A 15,229-nucleotide genomic window follows, 5' to 3' on the forward strand; every position below is an offset into this window, starting at 1 on the left:
CTGTTTTATTTAACCTTTAATACATCTTAATTAATTAATTACAAAAACAACACACAAACAGTACAACGTTTGGTCTGCAAGTCTGAACTGGTCCCATCACTTCCCCCCTGCCGTCCCCTTCCCTCTCCCCTCGAATCGGGGGGGAATAAATAAAAGGGGGGGGGTGAGGGTTGGGCCCCCCGCCCCAGTTGGTTTGGCAAAGACTGACTCCCCCCCCCCGGCCGCCCCAGAGGGAGAGTGGTGGGCTCTGGTCCCCGGCCCCGGGGGTGAGGGAGGGGTACGATGGTTTGGTTCTGCTGGTGGGAGGGGGGTCAAGGCACCAATCCTCCCTCCTTGAGCAGAGTTGTTCCTCACACCCCACTCCCCTGGGAATGTTGGGACTGGGGGGGACGCCCCACCATGCCCGCCCCCTCCCTCCCCGACACCCCGGCTCGGACTGGATCGTGGTCCGATCCCAGGCACAGGTTGGGATTTAAGGCAACTGGGTGAGAAGGAAGAAAAGGACGGTGGGGAGGGGGGTTCTTCTCCCTCCCCCCACTTTGGGTGAGGCCCGGATCTGGGGGAGGGGGGCCCCCCCTCACCCCCGCCAGGGCTCAGTCCCGCTTGCGGTGGTTGTTGTTGAGGACGGGGTGACCGTTGGCCACGGGGAGGCCCTTCCCTCCTCCTCCGGGGGACGCCGGCTCCTCTCCCTCCGAGCTCTCCGTCTCCTCGCGGTCGCTGCGTTCGTCCTCCACCATCTGGGGGGAAGGGCGGGGCGGGGGGGGTGAGGTAAGGGAGGCGAGAGGGGGTCCGGGGCAGCCCCCCCCTTTCCCGCCCCACCGGCTCCGGCCTCACCTTTCCAGTTATGAACTTGTGCGCCATACGCAGGATGAGGTAGGCCCAGAAGATGTGCAGCCCCTGCAGCACGCACATCATCGAGTTGAAGAAGTAGTAGCCGAAGAAGGCGGGGTACAGCTCCAGGGGGTACACCACCGTGCAGTGCATGATCCTGCCGGGGCCGTGCCATTAGAAGGGGGCAGAGCGGCCCGCCGCTGCTTGCCACTCAACTCCCCGCCCTCGTCTGCGCGGGCCGCGGCCACGGCCGCCTTCCCCCTCCTCCCCCACGCAGCTTCCTCGGTCCCCGCTGGTTTCCACCTGGGCCGCAGCTCTGGCCTCAGTTAGCCGGCTCGAGCCCTTGTGGCACCCTCGCCTCCGTGCCCGCCTCGGCCTCCCCGGGGCCCCTCCACCCTGCTCTCTGCCCGCCCTAATCGTCTTTCTCAGGCATGAGCCCACTGTTGGGTAGGGACTGTCTCTATATGTTGCCAACTTGGACTTCCCAAGCGCTTAGTACAGTGCTCTGCACACAGTAAGCGCTCAATAAATACGATTGATGATGATCATCGGTCCGGCGGCCCGACGGCCATTCTTCTTATGCGGCCAGCAGAGAAGTGGGCTCACTGCCCTCCTCTCCTCCTGTGGGTCTGCTCTCTGGACTCTCCTCCCCCCACCCCATTTTCCATCCCCTCCGTCACTCCCTGCGTTGGAGTCCGTACCCCCCGTCACCCCCTGCCCCCCAAAACCCTACCGTACCGACCTTTAATCTCTGCTGCTTCCCCCGCCCGTCCGTTATTTCAAGGTCTATCTCCCCCTTTGGACCGGAAACTCTTGCGGGGGCGTCTAGCTCTAAAGTACTCCCTCACTGGTACTTACTGAACGCTGACCGTGGGCCGAGCCCTGTACTAGGCACTTGGGAGAGAACGCTACGGTAGACGGACGCGCCTCTGGCCCACGAGGAGCTCAGAGTCTAGACGGGAAGGGAGACGTCGCAACACGTCCCAGTACGGAGGCGTACGTCAGCGGTCAAGGGGAAGCCCAGTCGAGCGCTCTGCCCGGCGTAGGGGCTCAATAGGTACCACTGATTGACGCATGCGCACGCACAGATGGACGGCCGGTCCCCCTCACCAGAAGGGCAGGATGATGAGGCGGGTGACGATGAAGACAGCGGCGAAGACGATGAAGATGTTGTTGCAGGTGGACTTCCAGCCCGCGTAGTTGAACATCTTGGCCGACTGCACGGACCCCAGAGAAGCCGCCCCCGCCACCCCACCCCACGGAGCCGTCAGCCGGGCAGGGGCGGGGGGCGGAGAGAGAGAGGCCAACGGGCCGGGGGAAACGCTCGCCCAGGCTTGTGCGGGACCGGAGGGGTGGCCCCGGGGGAGACGAACCTCAGGGAGGGCGTCACGGGCCGGTCACCGGGGATGGGGCAGGGAGCCGGAGATGGCGGCGTGAGACGACAGAGGGACACGGGGGCGGAGGGGGACGGACGAACCTCGAGCAGGTCGTCGGAGACGGCAGGGTGGGAGGACTCGGGGTCACAGGAAGGTTGTCGGAGACGGTACTACCAGGGGACGGACCTTGAGCGGGTCACCGGAGATGGCAGCGTGGGAGGACGGGAGGTGACGGGAGAGTTACGGGGTGCGGACTTGGCCGTGTGGGAGGACCCAGGGTCCCGGGAAGGTTGCGGCGGACGATGGCAGGGTTGGGGGACGCGGGGCGGGCACCGGGGGGGGGGACGCACCTCGAGCAGGTAGTCGGAGGAGTCGTGCAGCGCCATGATGAGGGTGCCCGCGCGGATGTAGTTGGCGAACCAGGAGAAGCTTATGAGGATGATGGTGGCCACGTGGTGGATCACCTGCTCCTTGAAGTCCTGCGGGGCCGGAGCCAGGCGGGGAAGGGTCATCCCCACTGCACCCCGGGAGGAGGCCCTCCCGCGCCCGCTGCCCGCTTTCTTTCAGACCCGAGGCCCAACTGGGGTGGAGGGGCAGCCCTGGGGGGGAAGGCGGGGGTCTCCCAGTCCCCCGGGCCCACACCCACCTTGCGTTTGACGTCGGAGGCGATGCTGAAGAGCAGCGACCAGTAAAAGGACAGCTCGATCATGTAATACCAGTACTGGGAGGGGATGGTGGTCTGGGGGACGGGGGAAAACAATCTGTCAGTCAATCGCATTTACCGAGCGCTTACTGTGAGCAGAGCACTGTGTACTAAGCTCTTGGCAGAGTACTATACAGCGATGAACAGACACATTCCCTGACCACAGCGATCTGACAGTCTAGAGGAGGAGACAGACATTAATAGAAATAAAGTTACAGATAAGGTACACAACTGCCGTGGGGCTGAGGGGGGGGATGAAGAGAGGGAGTAAGTCAAGGCGACGCAGAAGGGAGTGGGAGAAGAGGACGAGAGGACTTGGGTCAGGGAATAATAATAATAATAATGATGGCATTTGTTAAGCGCTTACTATGTGCAAAGCACTGTGCTAAGCGCTGGGGGGGATACAGTGTGATCAAGTTGTCCCACGGAAGGCCTCTTGGAGGATAAGGCTTTGAAGGGCGGGGAGAGTCACTGTCTGTCGGTTATGAGGAGGGAGGGTGTTCTAGACCAGAGGCGGGACGGGGGCGAGAGGTCGGCAGCGAGATAGATGAGATGGAGGTTCAGTGAAAAGATGCGAGAAATGAGAGATAATAATAATGTCGGTATTTGTTAAGCCCTTACTCTGTGCCAAGCCCTGTGCTAAGCGCTGGGGTAGATACAAGGTAATCAGGTTGTCCCACGGGGGGCTCACAGTCTTCATCCCCATTTGACAGATGAGGGAACTGAGGCCCAGAGAAGCAAAGCGACTTGCCCAAGGTCACGCAGCTGACAAGCGGCGGGGCCGGGATTAGAACCTCTGACTCCCAAGCCCGGGCTCTTTCCCCTAAGCCACGCTGCTTCTCTAAGCAGAGATGAGAGAAAGTGTGGGGGGCCCGGGAGTGATCTCTGTCCCCTTCTTGTCACGAAGGCCATCGCTCAGCCGTGCCCTGGACTGTGAGCCCACTGTTGGGTAGGGACTGTCTCTATATGCTGCCAATTTGTACTTCCCAAGCGCTTAGTACAGTGCTCTGCACATAGTAAGCGCTCAATAAATACGACTGATGATGATGATGATGGACGTGGTCTCCACCAAGGAGCCCAACTGCCCCGCCCGCCCCCCCGGGTACCCCGACGTTACCTGGATGGGGTAGCCCTTCCAAACCTCCTTCAGATCGTAGAACCAGGGTTTCTGCAGGGGACACGGGAGGGGGTGCAGTGAGGCGGCGGGGGACGGCAGCCTGGGGCCCGGTCCCGCCGAGGAGGGCCCGGGCCCCCCACCCCGGCCCCCGCCCGGGGCCCCGACTCACATCCATGATGACAGCCAGGCCAGCAAAGAAAGCAATAAGGTAAAACGTGAATCTCCAACTGGAAGAGGAAGCAGACGGGGCTCAGCGGTGAGGGGGCGGGGGCTGGGGGTCCCGGCCCCCCCCCACCCCGGGGGCTCTCCCGCCGGGGGCCCCCCGCCGCGCCCACCTGGCCTCGCGGAACTTCTTCAGCTGGCTGGGCCGGTCCTGGTTGCGGCGGCGGCGGAACCAGCGCTCCACTTGGCGGGCCGACAGGCCGCTCTGCCGCGACAGCTGTTCCACCTCCGCCTGCGGGGGGCGCCGTCCACGCTGACCCCGATGCCCCCCAGCCCGACCCCCGGCCCCCGCCCCATCGCCCCACGCCACCCACCCCAGCGGCCCAAGCCCACCGCCCCATCGCCCGACGCCAACCCCACTGGCCCGAGTCCGGCCCCTGGTCCCCGTCCCCCTTCTCCCCCGGGGGTCCCCCCGCATCCCCCCACCCGACCTGCTTGGGCCGTTTCCGGGTGGAGCCGTAGAAGACCTCCAGGGTGGGGTTGGGGGTCGCCCGCAGCCGAGCTTTCTCCTTCACGTTCAGGAGCGTGGCCAACGGCGTCGCCACGTAACTGTGGTGAGGGGGTGGCGGGGTGGGCGGTGAGGCCGCGGGACCCCACGCGCGGCCCCTCAGCCGCCCCCCGGGACAAAGCATCCTGTGTGTGCCCGGGGCCCGGTGGGGCAGGAACAGAGGGCCATTGAGGCACGGATGCCCCGAGCCCTGACCGGACAATGGGGCCTTCAGAGGGAGGGACCCGGAGGCCGGGAGGGGGGCTGGGGAGGACCAGGACGCCTGGGGCCGGAGAGAGATGGGGAGGCAAGAGACAGAGCCATGATAGCAGAGTGAAGAGAGGAGCCTGTGAGGTCAGGGGTCCTGAGCTCCGAGCCAGACGCGCTGGGATCACAACCCTTCTTTCTTAAAACGGTATCTGTTCAGCGCTTACCACGTGCCAGACCTAGTACTAAGCGCTGGGATAATAATTATGGCGTTTGTTAAACGCTTACTACGTGCCAAGCACTGTTCTAATCACTGGAGAGAACCCAAGGTAATCAGGTTGTCCCACGTGGGGCTCACAGTCGTGATCCCCATTTCACAGATGAGGCCACTGGGGCCCAGAGAAGTGAAGTGGCTTGCCCAAAGTCACACAGCTGACAAGTGGCGGAGGCAGGACTAGAACTCACGACCTCAGACTCCCAAGCCCGTGCTCCTTCCCCAAAACCATGCAAGCTGGTCAGTTTGGACCGTGGTCTAGGGCCCCGGAGAGGGTTGACGGTCTTAATCCCTGTTTTACAGAGCAGGTGACTGAGGCACAGAGAAGTGAAGCGACTCGATAGGCGGCAGAGCCAGGATTAAGAAGCCAGGTTGTCTTCTGACTCCGAGCCTGGGCCAATGTGGTAGGTGGTAGGTGGCCTGAGGGCAGCAGCACCCTTCTGAGCGCCGGAGGACGATACAAGTTTATCGGGTTGGACCCGGTCCCTGTCCCCCGTGGGGCTCCCAGTCTAGGCCAGGTCTCTTCAACCCCCAGGCCCGCGCTCTTTCCACCAGGCCAGGCTGCCTGGCGTGGGGCGGGGCGGGCGGTACGCGGGTGGCGGGGGGGCTGGGGGATGAGGGGCTCTCACATCTCGAAGAAGTAGCGGACGGTAAGGAAGAGCAGGGCGAGGGGCAGCGTGATGTAGAGGTCGGAGGCCTTGGCGTAGACGCGCCCGTCGCGGTCCTCCAGGTCGGCCCAGGTCAGGTTGACGGGCAGCCACAGCCGCTCCCACCAGAAGTAGTCGTACAGCGTCTGCAGCATCCTGCCGGCGGGCGGACGGACGGACGGACGATGGACCCAGGAGGTCGGCGGGGTCGCCGGCCCACCCGCGGCCCACAGCCCGGGGGGCCCGCCCAGTCCGCGCCCCTCACCCCCCAAGTCCCCGGGGTGCCCGACGAAACAGGAAGCGAGCCCCGGGCAAATAGGAAGTGAGGGGGACGCCTCACCCTGCCTGGAGCGGGGAAGGTGGCAGGGTGGGCCTGGAATGCCCATATCTTGTACCTACCTATTCTATTCATTTTATTTTGTTAGTATGTTTGGTTTTGTTCTCTGTCTTCCCCTTTTAGACTGTGAGCCCACTGTTGGGTAGGGACTGTCTCTAGATGTTGCCAATTTGTACTTCCCAAGCGCTTAGTACAGTGCTCTGCACATAGCAAGCGCTCAATAAATACGATTGATGATGATGATGATGCCCTCCCTCTGCCCATCCGCCAAGCTAGCTCTCTTCCTCCCTTCAAGGCCCTGCTGAGAGCTCACCTCCTCCAGGAGGCCTTCCCAGACTGAGCCCCTTCCTTCCTCTCCCCCTTGTCCCCCTCTCCATCCCCCCCATCTTACCTCCTTCCCTTCCCCACAGCACCTGTATATATGTATATATGTTTGTACATATTTATTACTCTATTTATTTATTTATTTTACTTGTACATATCTATTCTATTTATTTTATTTTGTTAGTACGTTTGGTTTTGTTCTCTGTCTCCCCCTTTTAGACTGTGAGCCCGCTGTTGGGTAGGGACTGTCTCTATATGTTGCCAATTTGTACTTCCCAAGCGCTTAGTACAGTGCTCTGCACATAGTAAGCGCTCAATAAATATGATCGTTTGATTGATTGATTGAGAGATACGAGGCCTCCCTACCTCCCCTCAACCGGGACACCCGGAAAGGTGAGCCGAGCCAGGGGTCCTACATCTCCAGCTTCTACCCCACCCTCCTGCCGAGGACACAGGCCTTGGGGTCAGTGACTGATCTCCTCCCCCCATTTACTAAACCCCCTCTTCCCCTGAACATTTGGCCAAGCCGAGCCCTCCCTTCCCCCTCCAGACTCACGGAGGTGGGCCGGGATGGGGGAGCGGGGAAAGGAATTTAAGCACTCAATATCCACCCCACCCTCGGCCCCACGGCGCTTAGACACGTGGCTGTAATTTATTATAATGTCTCCTTCCCCTCAAATAATAACAGTAATAATTATGGTACTTATTAAGCACTTATTATGTGCCAAGAACTGCCCTAAGCTAATAATAATAATAATAATGGCATTTATTAAGCGCTTACGATGTGCAAAGCACTGTTCTAAGAGCTGGGGGATACAAGGTGATCAGGCTGTCTCACGTGGGGCTCACAGTCTTAATCCCACTTTACAGATGAGGTAACTGAGGCACAGAGAAGTTAAGTGGCTTGCCCAAGGCCCCACGTCTGACAAGTGTCAAGTCTTTTAGACTGTGAGCCCACTGTTGGGTAGGGACTGTCTCTATATGTTGCCAATTTGTACTTCCCAAGCGCTTAGTACAGTGCTCTGCACATAGTAAGCGCTCAATAAATACGATTGATGATGATGATGATGAAGTGGCAGAGCCGGCATTCGAACCCATGACCTCTGACTCCAAAGCCCGTGCTCTTGGCACGCTGCTTGGCACGCTGCTAAGCTAATCAGGTGGGTCACAGTCCCTGTCCCACATGGGTTCCCACTCAATCCCCATTTTACAAATGACGCCCAGAGAAGTGAAGCGACTTGCCCAAGGTCCCACAGCAGACCCGAGGCAGAGCCAGGATTAGAACCCAGGTCCTTCCGACCCCCGGGCCCGGGCTGTATCGACTAAGCCACGCTCCTTGTGGAAAGGGTTCGTCATTGTCAACTCTGCGGTACTGTACTTTCCCTGGTGCTTAGTCCAGTGCTCCGCACAGCGGGTGCTCAATAAATATCCCTGACTGACTGCTTAATGGTTACCCAGCGCCAGGTGGCCCGATCACCGTCCAGCCTGGGGCAGGAGGGGGAAAGGAGAGGGGAGGAGGGCTGACAAACAGACCTTGGGCCCTTGGTGACAGCCACGAGGGCTCTGAACTCTGAGCCGCTGGACCAGTGCCCCCCAACCCCTGCCCCCCAGCCGTGCCGCGGGGCAGGGAACACAAGGGTGTTGGGGAGCGAGAGGGGCAGCGGGAGCCCATCCCAACTCTGGCCAGGTCATCATCATCATCAATCGTATTTATTGAGCGCTTACTATGTGCAGAGTACTGTACTAAGCGCTTGGGAAGTACAAACTGGCAACATAGAGAGACAGTCCCTACCCAACAGTGGGCTCACAGTCTAAAAGGGGGAGACAGAGAACAAAACCAAACTTACTAACAAAATAAAATAGATATGTACAAGTAAAATAAATAGAGTAATAAATCTGTACAAACATATATACATATATACAGGTGCTGTGGGGAAGGGAAGGAGGTAAGATGGGGGGGATGGAGAGGGGGACGAGGGGGAGAGGAAGGAAGGTCCACGGGGAGACCCCTCCCCTGCCCCTTGCCGGGACCCCACCTCCCACCAGCCCCCGGGGCCAGGGGAGGACTGGGATGGCAGAGCTTGGGCGAGGAGGGCAACCCGGGCCACGCCTGGCAGGGAGCGGGGATGAGACACACAGCAACACCAGCAACGATGGTGGCCTGGAGGGGGTGAGGGCGAGGGGTGGGAGAGGAGGGCCTTGCTGAGCAGGGGGTCACCCTGCCATACCCCCAATGCCAGGGCGGGGGGCACCCCTCCTCCCTCCCTAGGGCTCCCACCCAGATCCTGGTTGCGGGGGCGGGCGGGAGGGGTCATGAAACCTTGCGAAATCTCACCAGCGAGCAGCCCCAGGTCCCTGCGGGCTGGACTTTGTCCTGGACCACCACCGGGCAGAGCCAGGGCAACGTTCCCCCATCCGTGACACCGCCCCCCCCACTCCCAACCCATGGAGTCTCCGGGGCCAATGGAGCCCCTCACCTCCACTAACTACCTAGAGAGCACTGCCCCCTGAGGGGTTGGCACAGGGGAAGCCCCCATCCCGCAGCCACCCGCCTCGGGGACCACCCCCCGACCCAGGCCGGACTCCGGGCCTGGTGCTGACGCCGGGGAGACGTAGCTCGCCCGGGAGCCAGGGCATGAACCACGGTGTGTGTAGGGGGGGGCCGCCTGGCCATCAGTGTGACCGTCCATGCGTGTCATGGGTTGGGGAACACTGTGGCTCCCTGATTCTTGGTGTGTATCCACGGGTGTGGGCAACGGTGTGGGCGTGCCCAGGCCTGTGTGTGCTCACTGATAAGAGGGGTGGTTCTGACCCGGAGAGGGTCTCGCTGGACACCCGAGTGTGTGTGGGGAGGGGAAGGGGGTGGCTGTCTCATTTTTGTGTGTACAGAGTGTGTGTTGGCATGGGGTAGCTGTCTCCACGTGAGTGTGCGCGCGTGCAACAGGAAATCTCATCTCCCTCACCCCCGAGGAGGGAGCGCTCAGACCCCCGAGCCGCCTCCGGGGGTGGTTTGGGGAGGGATGGGGATGGAGGGCGGAGACGCCATCAGGCCGGGCAGGGTGGATGAGCGGGCCGTAGGGCACTGGGCCCCTCAGGTGCCAGCGGGGACTCCCGGCCTCGAGTCGGGGGCTGTCGCCCGGCAGGGCCGGTGAGCGCCAGGTGACCGCCCGCACACACGTGGGTCTGTCTGTGGGCACACGTGTCTGTATACACGTGTGGATGTGTGGGCCTGTGTGCATGTCTGTGACTGCATCACCAGCCCGCCCCCCGGCACTCTCGGCTAGAACAAATATCGGCGGGGGCCGACCGCAGGAAAGGGCGGAAACACTTGGCCATGGGAAAATTAAACACGACAGGTAGGAGGAAGTGGGGGGGGGGGGGGGGACGACGACGGTAGCCCCAGCCCGGCCGGGGATGAGGGGCGGACCCATGGGGCCGGCCTGGACCCGGGGTTCCCCTACCTGTCTTGTCCTGGCAGGAGGGCCCGGAGCGGGACAGCTCCGAGGTAGGGCCCCAGGGATACAGACAACAGGCCACGGGTGTTTTGGGTGCTTGGAGATCCCACCCTGCTGCTTTGCTCGGCACCCCCTTCTCACTTCTGCCTGGGGGGCGGTGGAGCAGAGGGAGTCCCCCACAGCCCCCACCCCCCCGGGGCTCCTGCCTCTCTCCAGCTCCCTGACAGCCTGAAAAAGAAATTCCCAACCGGCAAGGCCATCGGTAGCCGATCTGCGAGCCAGGGCCGGGGCCTGAGGAGGCTGGGAAGGGAAAACCGGGAGGAGGAAAAGGTCCAGGCCTTCCTAGCAGCCGGTCCCCTGGCCACACAGCCCGCCCTACCCCCTCAAAATCCCCCACCACCCATGGGGAGGCTGGGGATCCCCCAAGGGCCGCAACCCTGATCCAAAGCCCCTATTCGTGGCGGAGACCCCCCCACACACATACACACACCTTCTGAAGGGAAGCCAGAGATGAGCGCAGAACCAGAGTTTTGGGTCACTTATGGGGGGGGGGGGGATGCGCCCCACCTTTCCCCGCCCCTTTCCCTGTCCCAGGCCCAGCTGGGGGTGGGGGAGGGAAAGAAATAAGCAGGCAGTGGGGGAGAGGGCGACTGGACGGGGCCCAGCCGGACCAGCCCCTTGGCAGCCGCGGGGCACGAGAAATGTAGGTCGGGGCCGTGGGAGAAAATGGGCCCCAAGGACGGCCTTGTGAAAGCCCGGCCCTGCCTCTGCCCACCGGTGCCCACCCACCCACCCTCCCCGGGGTGGCCGGGGCAGCCAAGGGTGGGGGTGGACCTATGGGGCATGGACCACCGGGGGGAGGGGGACGACGAAAGGGAGGGAGTTAGTTTTACTTGGGGGGGGGGGGGAGCATAGTTCAGGCAGGCCCGGCCCCGCTCCAGGCCCTCACACAAACACACACACACACACACACACACACACACACACACACACACACGCACACACACACACACAGAGCCAGCAACACAGATCCACGTATAGAAAGTGTGCCCCACATGTTACACACCCAGAGAGAAGGGGCCGGAGCCCGCCGGCCAAACAACCACCAGGTTGCCATTCAGCCACCAGCCTTATATGCACAACCTCATGGGCACACACGGTTGCTATAATAATAAAATAATGGCATTTGTTAAGCGCTTACTATGTGCAAGGTACTGTTCTAAGCACTGGGGTAGATACAAGGTAATCAAGTTGTCCCACGTGGGGCTCACAGACTTATATATGTTTTGTTTTGTTCTCTGTCTCCCCCTTCTAGACTGTGAGCCCACTGTTGGGTAGGGACCGGCTCTCTATGTTGCCAACTTGTGCTTCCCAAGCGCTTAGTACAGTGCTCTGCACACAGTAAGCGCTCAATAAATGATTGATTGATTAATCCCCATTTTAATAATAATAATAAGGGCATTTATTAAGCGCTTAATATGTGCAAAGCACTGTTCTAAGCGCTGGGGGGGGGATACAAGGTGATCAGGTTGTCCCGCATGGGGCTCACAGTTATCACCCCCATTTTACAGATGAGGTAACTGAGGCTCCGAGAAGTTAAGTGACTTGCCCAGGGTCACACAGCAGACACATGGTGGAGCCGGGATTCGAACCCATGACCTCTGACTCCAAAGCCCGTGCTCTTTCCACTAAGCCACACTGCTTCTCTATGAGGTAACTGAGGCACAGAGAAGTTAAGTGACTTGCCTAAAGTCACAAAGCTGACAAGTGGCGGAGCCGGGATTTGAACCCATGACCTCTGACTCCAAAGCCCGGGCTCTTCCCACTGCTCAGAGAAGCAGCGTGTTCGTCTCTGTTACTTCACGTCTGCCTCCCCTTCATTCATTCATTCACTCTGTCGTATTTATTGAGCGCTTACTGTGTGCAGCGCACTGTACCAAGCACTCGGGAAGTACAAGTTGGCAACATCTTAGAGACGGTCCCTACCCAACAGCGGGCTCACAGCCTAGAAGGAGACAGACAACAAAACAAAAAATATTAAAATAAAATAAATAGAATAAATATGTACCAATAAAATAGAGTAATAAATACATACAAACATATATACACAGATGCTATCGGGAGGGGAAGGAGGCAAGGCTTCGAGACTGTCAGCTCTGTGTGGGCAGGGAATGTGGTCTCCAGACTCTTCGACTGGATTCTGGCGAGCACTTGGCACAGTGCTCTTCACAGGGCAAGTGTTCAGTTGGTACTACCGGTTGATTAAATTTCCTCACAGCCACCGACACACACCCCCGCGCCTACTGCCACAGCGTTAAATACATTCCCAGGGCAACAGCCCCAGGGCCCAAACACCAAAACACAGACTCCACCCCTGGACACACACCGGCACAGAGACACAGCCATCAATCAATCAATCAATCGTATTTATTGAGCGCTTACTGTGTGCAGAGCACTGTACTAAGCGCTTGGGAAGTACAAGCTGGCAACATATACCTCAGACACACACGGCCACCGGCCCCATATACACACCGGCACACGGACACTCTCATCCACACCCCAGCCCCCAGTCAATCAATCAATCGTAGTTATTGAGCGCTTACTGTGTGCAGAGCACTGTACTAAGCGCTTGGGAAGTACAAGTTGGCAACATATAGAGACAGTCCCTACCCAACAGTGGGCTCCCAACACAAAGCCACAACCCCCGGCCCCCACAAATGCTCCCACAGGCATGGCCTCCAACCCCAGACACACGGCGGGGCCACACGGCCTCCAACTCGAGACGTACATCAGTGGAGACCACACACACAAAGGCGCGACCTCCGTCCCTGACACAAGCCAAGCCTCAACCCACCCCCCCACACACACATACCAGCGCACATACATACAATGACACAACACGCACACACACACACACAACCCAAGGAAACAGGGTCCAGCCTTAGCCCGACAGGAGCTCAGGGAAGAGGGTCCTACAACCCCCCCCCCCACACACACACATATCAGCACACATACATACAATGACACAACACGCACACACACACACACAACCCAAGGAAACAGGGTCCAGCCTTAGCCCGACAGGAGCTCAGGGCAGAGGGACCTACAACCCCCCCGCCCCCCCCCCACATATCAGCACACACACATACAATGACACAACACACACACACACACACACAAGCCAAGGAAACAGGGTCCAGCCTTAGCCCGACAGGAACTCAGGGAAGAGGGACCTACAACCCCCCCGCCACCCCCACATATCAGCACACACACATACAATGACACAACATACACACACACACACACACACAAGCCAAGGAAACAGGGTCCAGCCTTAGCCCGACAGGAACTCAGGGAAGAGGGACCTACAACCCCCCCGCCACCCCCACATATCAGCACACACACATACAATGACACAACATACACACACACACACACACAAGCCAAGGAAACAGGGTCCAGCCTTAGCCCGACAGGAGCTCAGGGCAGAGGGACCTACAACCCCCCCACACACACACATACCAGCACATATACATACAATGACACAACACGCACACACACACACAAGCCAAGGAAACAGGGTCCAGCCTTAGCCTGACAGGAGCTTAGGGCAGAGGGACCTACAACCCCCCCCCCACACACACACAGACCAACACACAGACATACAATGACACAACACGCACGCACACACACAACCCAAGGAAACAGGGTCCAGCCTTCGCCCGACGGGAGCTCAGGGCAGAGGGACCTACAACGCCCCCCCCCCCCCACACACACACACATACCAGCACACACACATACAATGACACAACACACACACACACACAATCCAAGGAAACAGGGCCCAGCCTTCGCCCGACAGGCGCTCAGGGCCGGGGGGCGGGGGACCCACCGGCCCCCCGAGGCTGGAGGCCCGAAGCGCCCGCCTGCTTCCCGCCCGGGCGAGGGGGCGGTGACCTCCGACCCCGGGGTTCCGTGGGGCCGGGCCGGGCCGGGTACCCGCAGACAGGCAGACACACACACCCCCACCCAGGCACACACCCAGGCACACACAGGCACACACCTGCCAGGAGCTCGCCTGCCAATTTGTGTCCCGAGGCGGTAATTAGCGGGGCGGCTTGGGGCCGGGGCCCCCAGCCCCACCCCCTAATAACGGGCCCTTCCTGCCCCCCCGGGACACACGTGTGTGTGTGTGTGTATATATACACACATCTATATGTATATATATGGGGGTCCTTGGCGGCCCCACCCCCTTCCCCAGGCCCGGTCCGGCCGCCATGAGCGGCGCAGGAGGCCACGAAGGAAGCGGTGTCCGGGGCTGGGCCGGGCCGGGGTGGGCCGGGCCGGGCCGGGCCTCGACTTCCCCTCCCGCCCTCCCACCCCCCCTGGACGCCCCCCCCGTCCTCCGAGGACCCCTCCCCCCCTCCCCGCGGACTCACTCGGCGGCGAGGCGGGCCGGGCCGCGCTGGACTGGACTGGACTGGACGGGGCTGGACTGTGTGTGTGTGTGTGTCTCTCCCTCTGTGTGTCTCTCTCTCCCCGCCCCCCGTTCCCTCCTCCTCCTCCCCCTCCTCCCCTTCGTCCTCCCCCTCCTCCCCCTCCCGCCCTTTCCGCCTGCCGCGGGGCGGGGCCCACCGTTGGGCAGGGACTGTCTCTCTATGATGATGGCATTTCTTAAGCGCTTACTATGTGCCAGGCGCTGTTCTAAGCGCTGGGGAGGTTACAAGGCGATCAGGTTTGTCCCACGGGGGGCTCGCAGTCTTCATCCCCGTTTTACAGGTGAGGGAACTGAAGCCGACTGTGAGCCCACTGTTGGGTAGGGACTGTCTCTCTGTGTTGCCAATTTGTACTTCCCAAGCGCTTAGTACAGTGCTCTGCACATAGTAAGCGCTCAATAAATACGATTGATGATGATGATGAAGTGAAGTGTCCATCCGCCAAGCTAGCTCTCTTCCTCCCTTCAAGGCCCTAGTGAGAGCTCACCTCCTCCAGGACGCCTTCCCACACTGAGCCCCTTCCTTCCTCTCCCCCTCGCCCCCCTCTCCACCCCCCATCTTACCTCCTTCCCTTCCCCACAGCACCTGTATATATGTATACATGCTTGTACATATTTATTACCCTGTTTATTTATTTATTTTATTTTACTTGTACATATCTATTCTATTTATTTTGTTAGTATGTTTGGTTTTGTTCTCTGTCTCCCCCTTTTAGACTGTGAGCCCACTGTTGGGTAGGGACTGTCTCTATAT

General features: G+C 60.2%; 1 protein-coding gene across 3 annotated transcripts in view; it reads right to left on the reverse strand.

The window, feature by feature from the left end:
* Positions 1-9: 9 nt before the first annotated feature.
* Positions 10-15,229, reverse strand: part of CERS2 (ceramide synthase 2) — a 30,128-nt gene continuing 14,908 nt past the window's right edge. Inside the window, exons 1-11 of one of the 3 annotated variants that reach the window (XM_038768257.1) lie at positions 14,420-14,505; positions 5,847-6,020; positions 4,681-4,798; positions 4,363-4,481; positions 4,197-4,254; positions 4,028-4,078; positions 2,854-2,946; positions 2,558-2,686; positions 1,942-2,048; positions 835-988; positions 594-737 (exon numbers count right to left, since the gene is read on the reverse strand). In XM_038768257.1, the coding sequence (XP_038624185.1) occupies positions 594-737; positions 835-988; positions 1,942-2,048; positions 2,558-2,686; positions 2,854-2,946; positions 4,028-4,078; positions 4,197-4,254; positions 4,363-4,481; positions 4,681-4,798; positions 5,847-6,019 (1,146 nt within the window). In that variant the 5' untranslated portion in view covers position 6,020; positions 14,420-14,505. Of the gene's footprint in view, positions 738-834; positions 989-1,941; positions 2,049-2,557; positions 2,687-2,853; positions 2,947-4,027; positions 4,079-4,196; positions 4,255-4,362; positions 4,482-4,680; positions 4,799-5,846; positions 6,021-14,419; positions 14,506-15,229 lie in introns of those variants that run through there. The other 2 variants (XM_038768256.1, XM_038768258.1) reach the window with 2 other exon arrangements.

The sequence above is a fragment of the Tachyglossus aculeatus genome, chromosome Y4 (genome assembly GCF_015852505.1).
Source record: "Tachyglossus aculeatus isolate mTacAcu1 chromosome Y4, mTacAcu1.pri, whole genome shotgun sequence".
NCBI classification, from domain to species: Eukaryota; Metazoa; Chordata; class Mammalia; order Monotremata; family Tachyglossidae; genus Tachyglossus; species Tachyglossus aculeatus.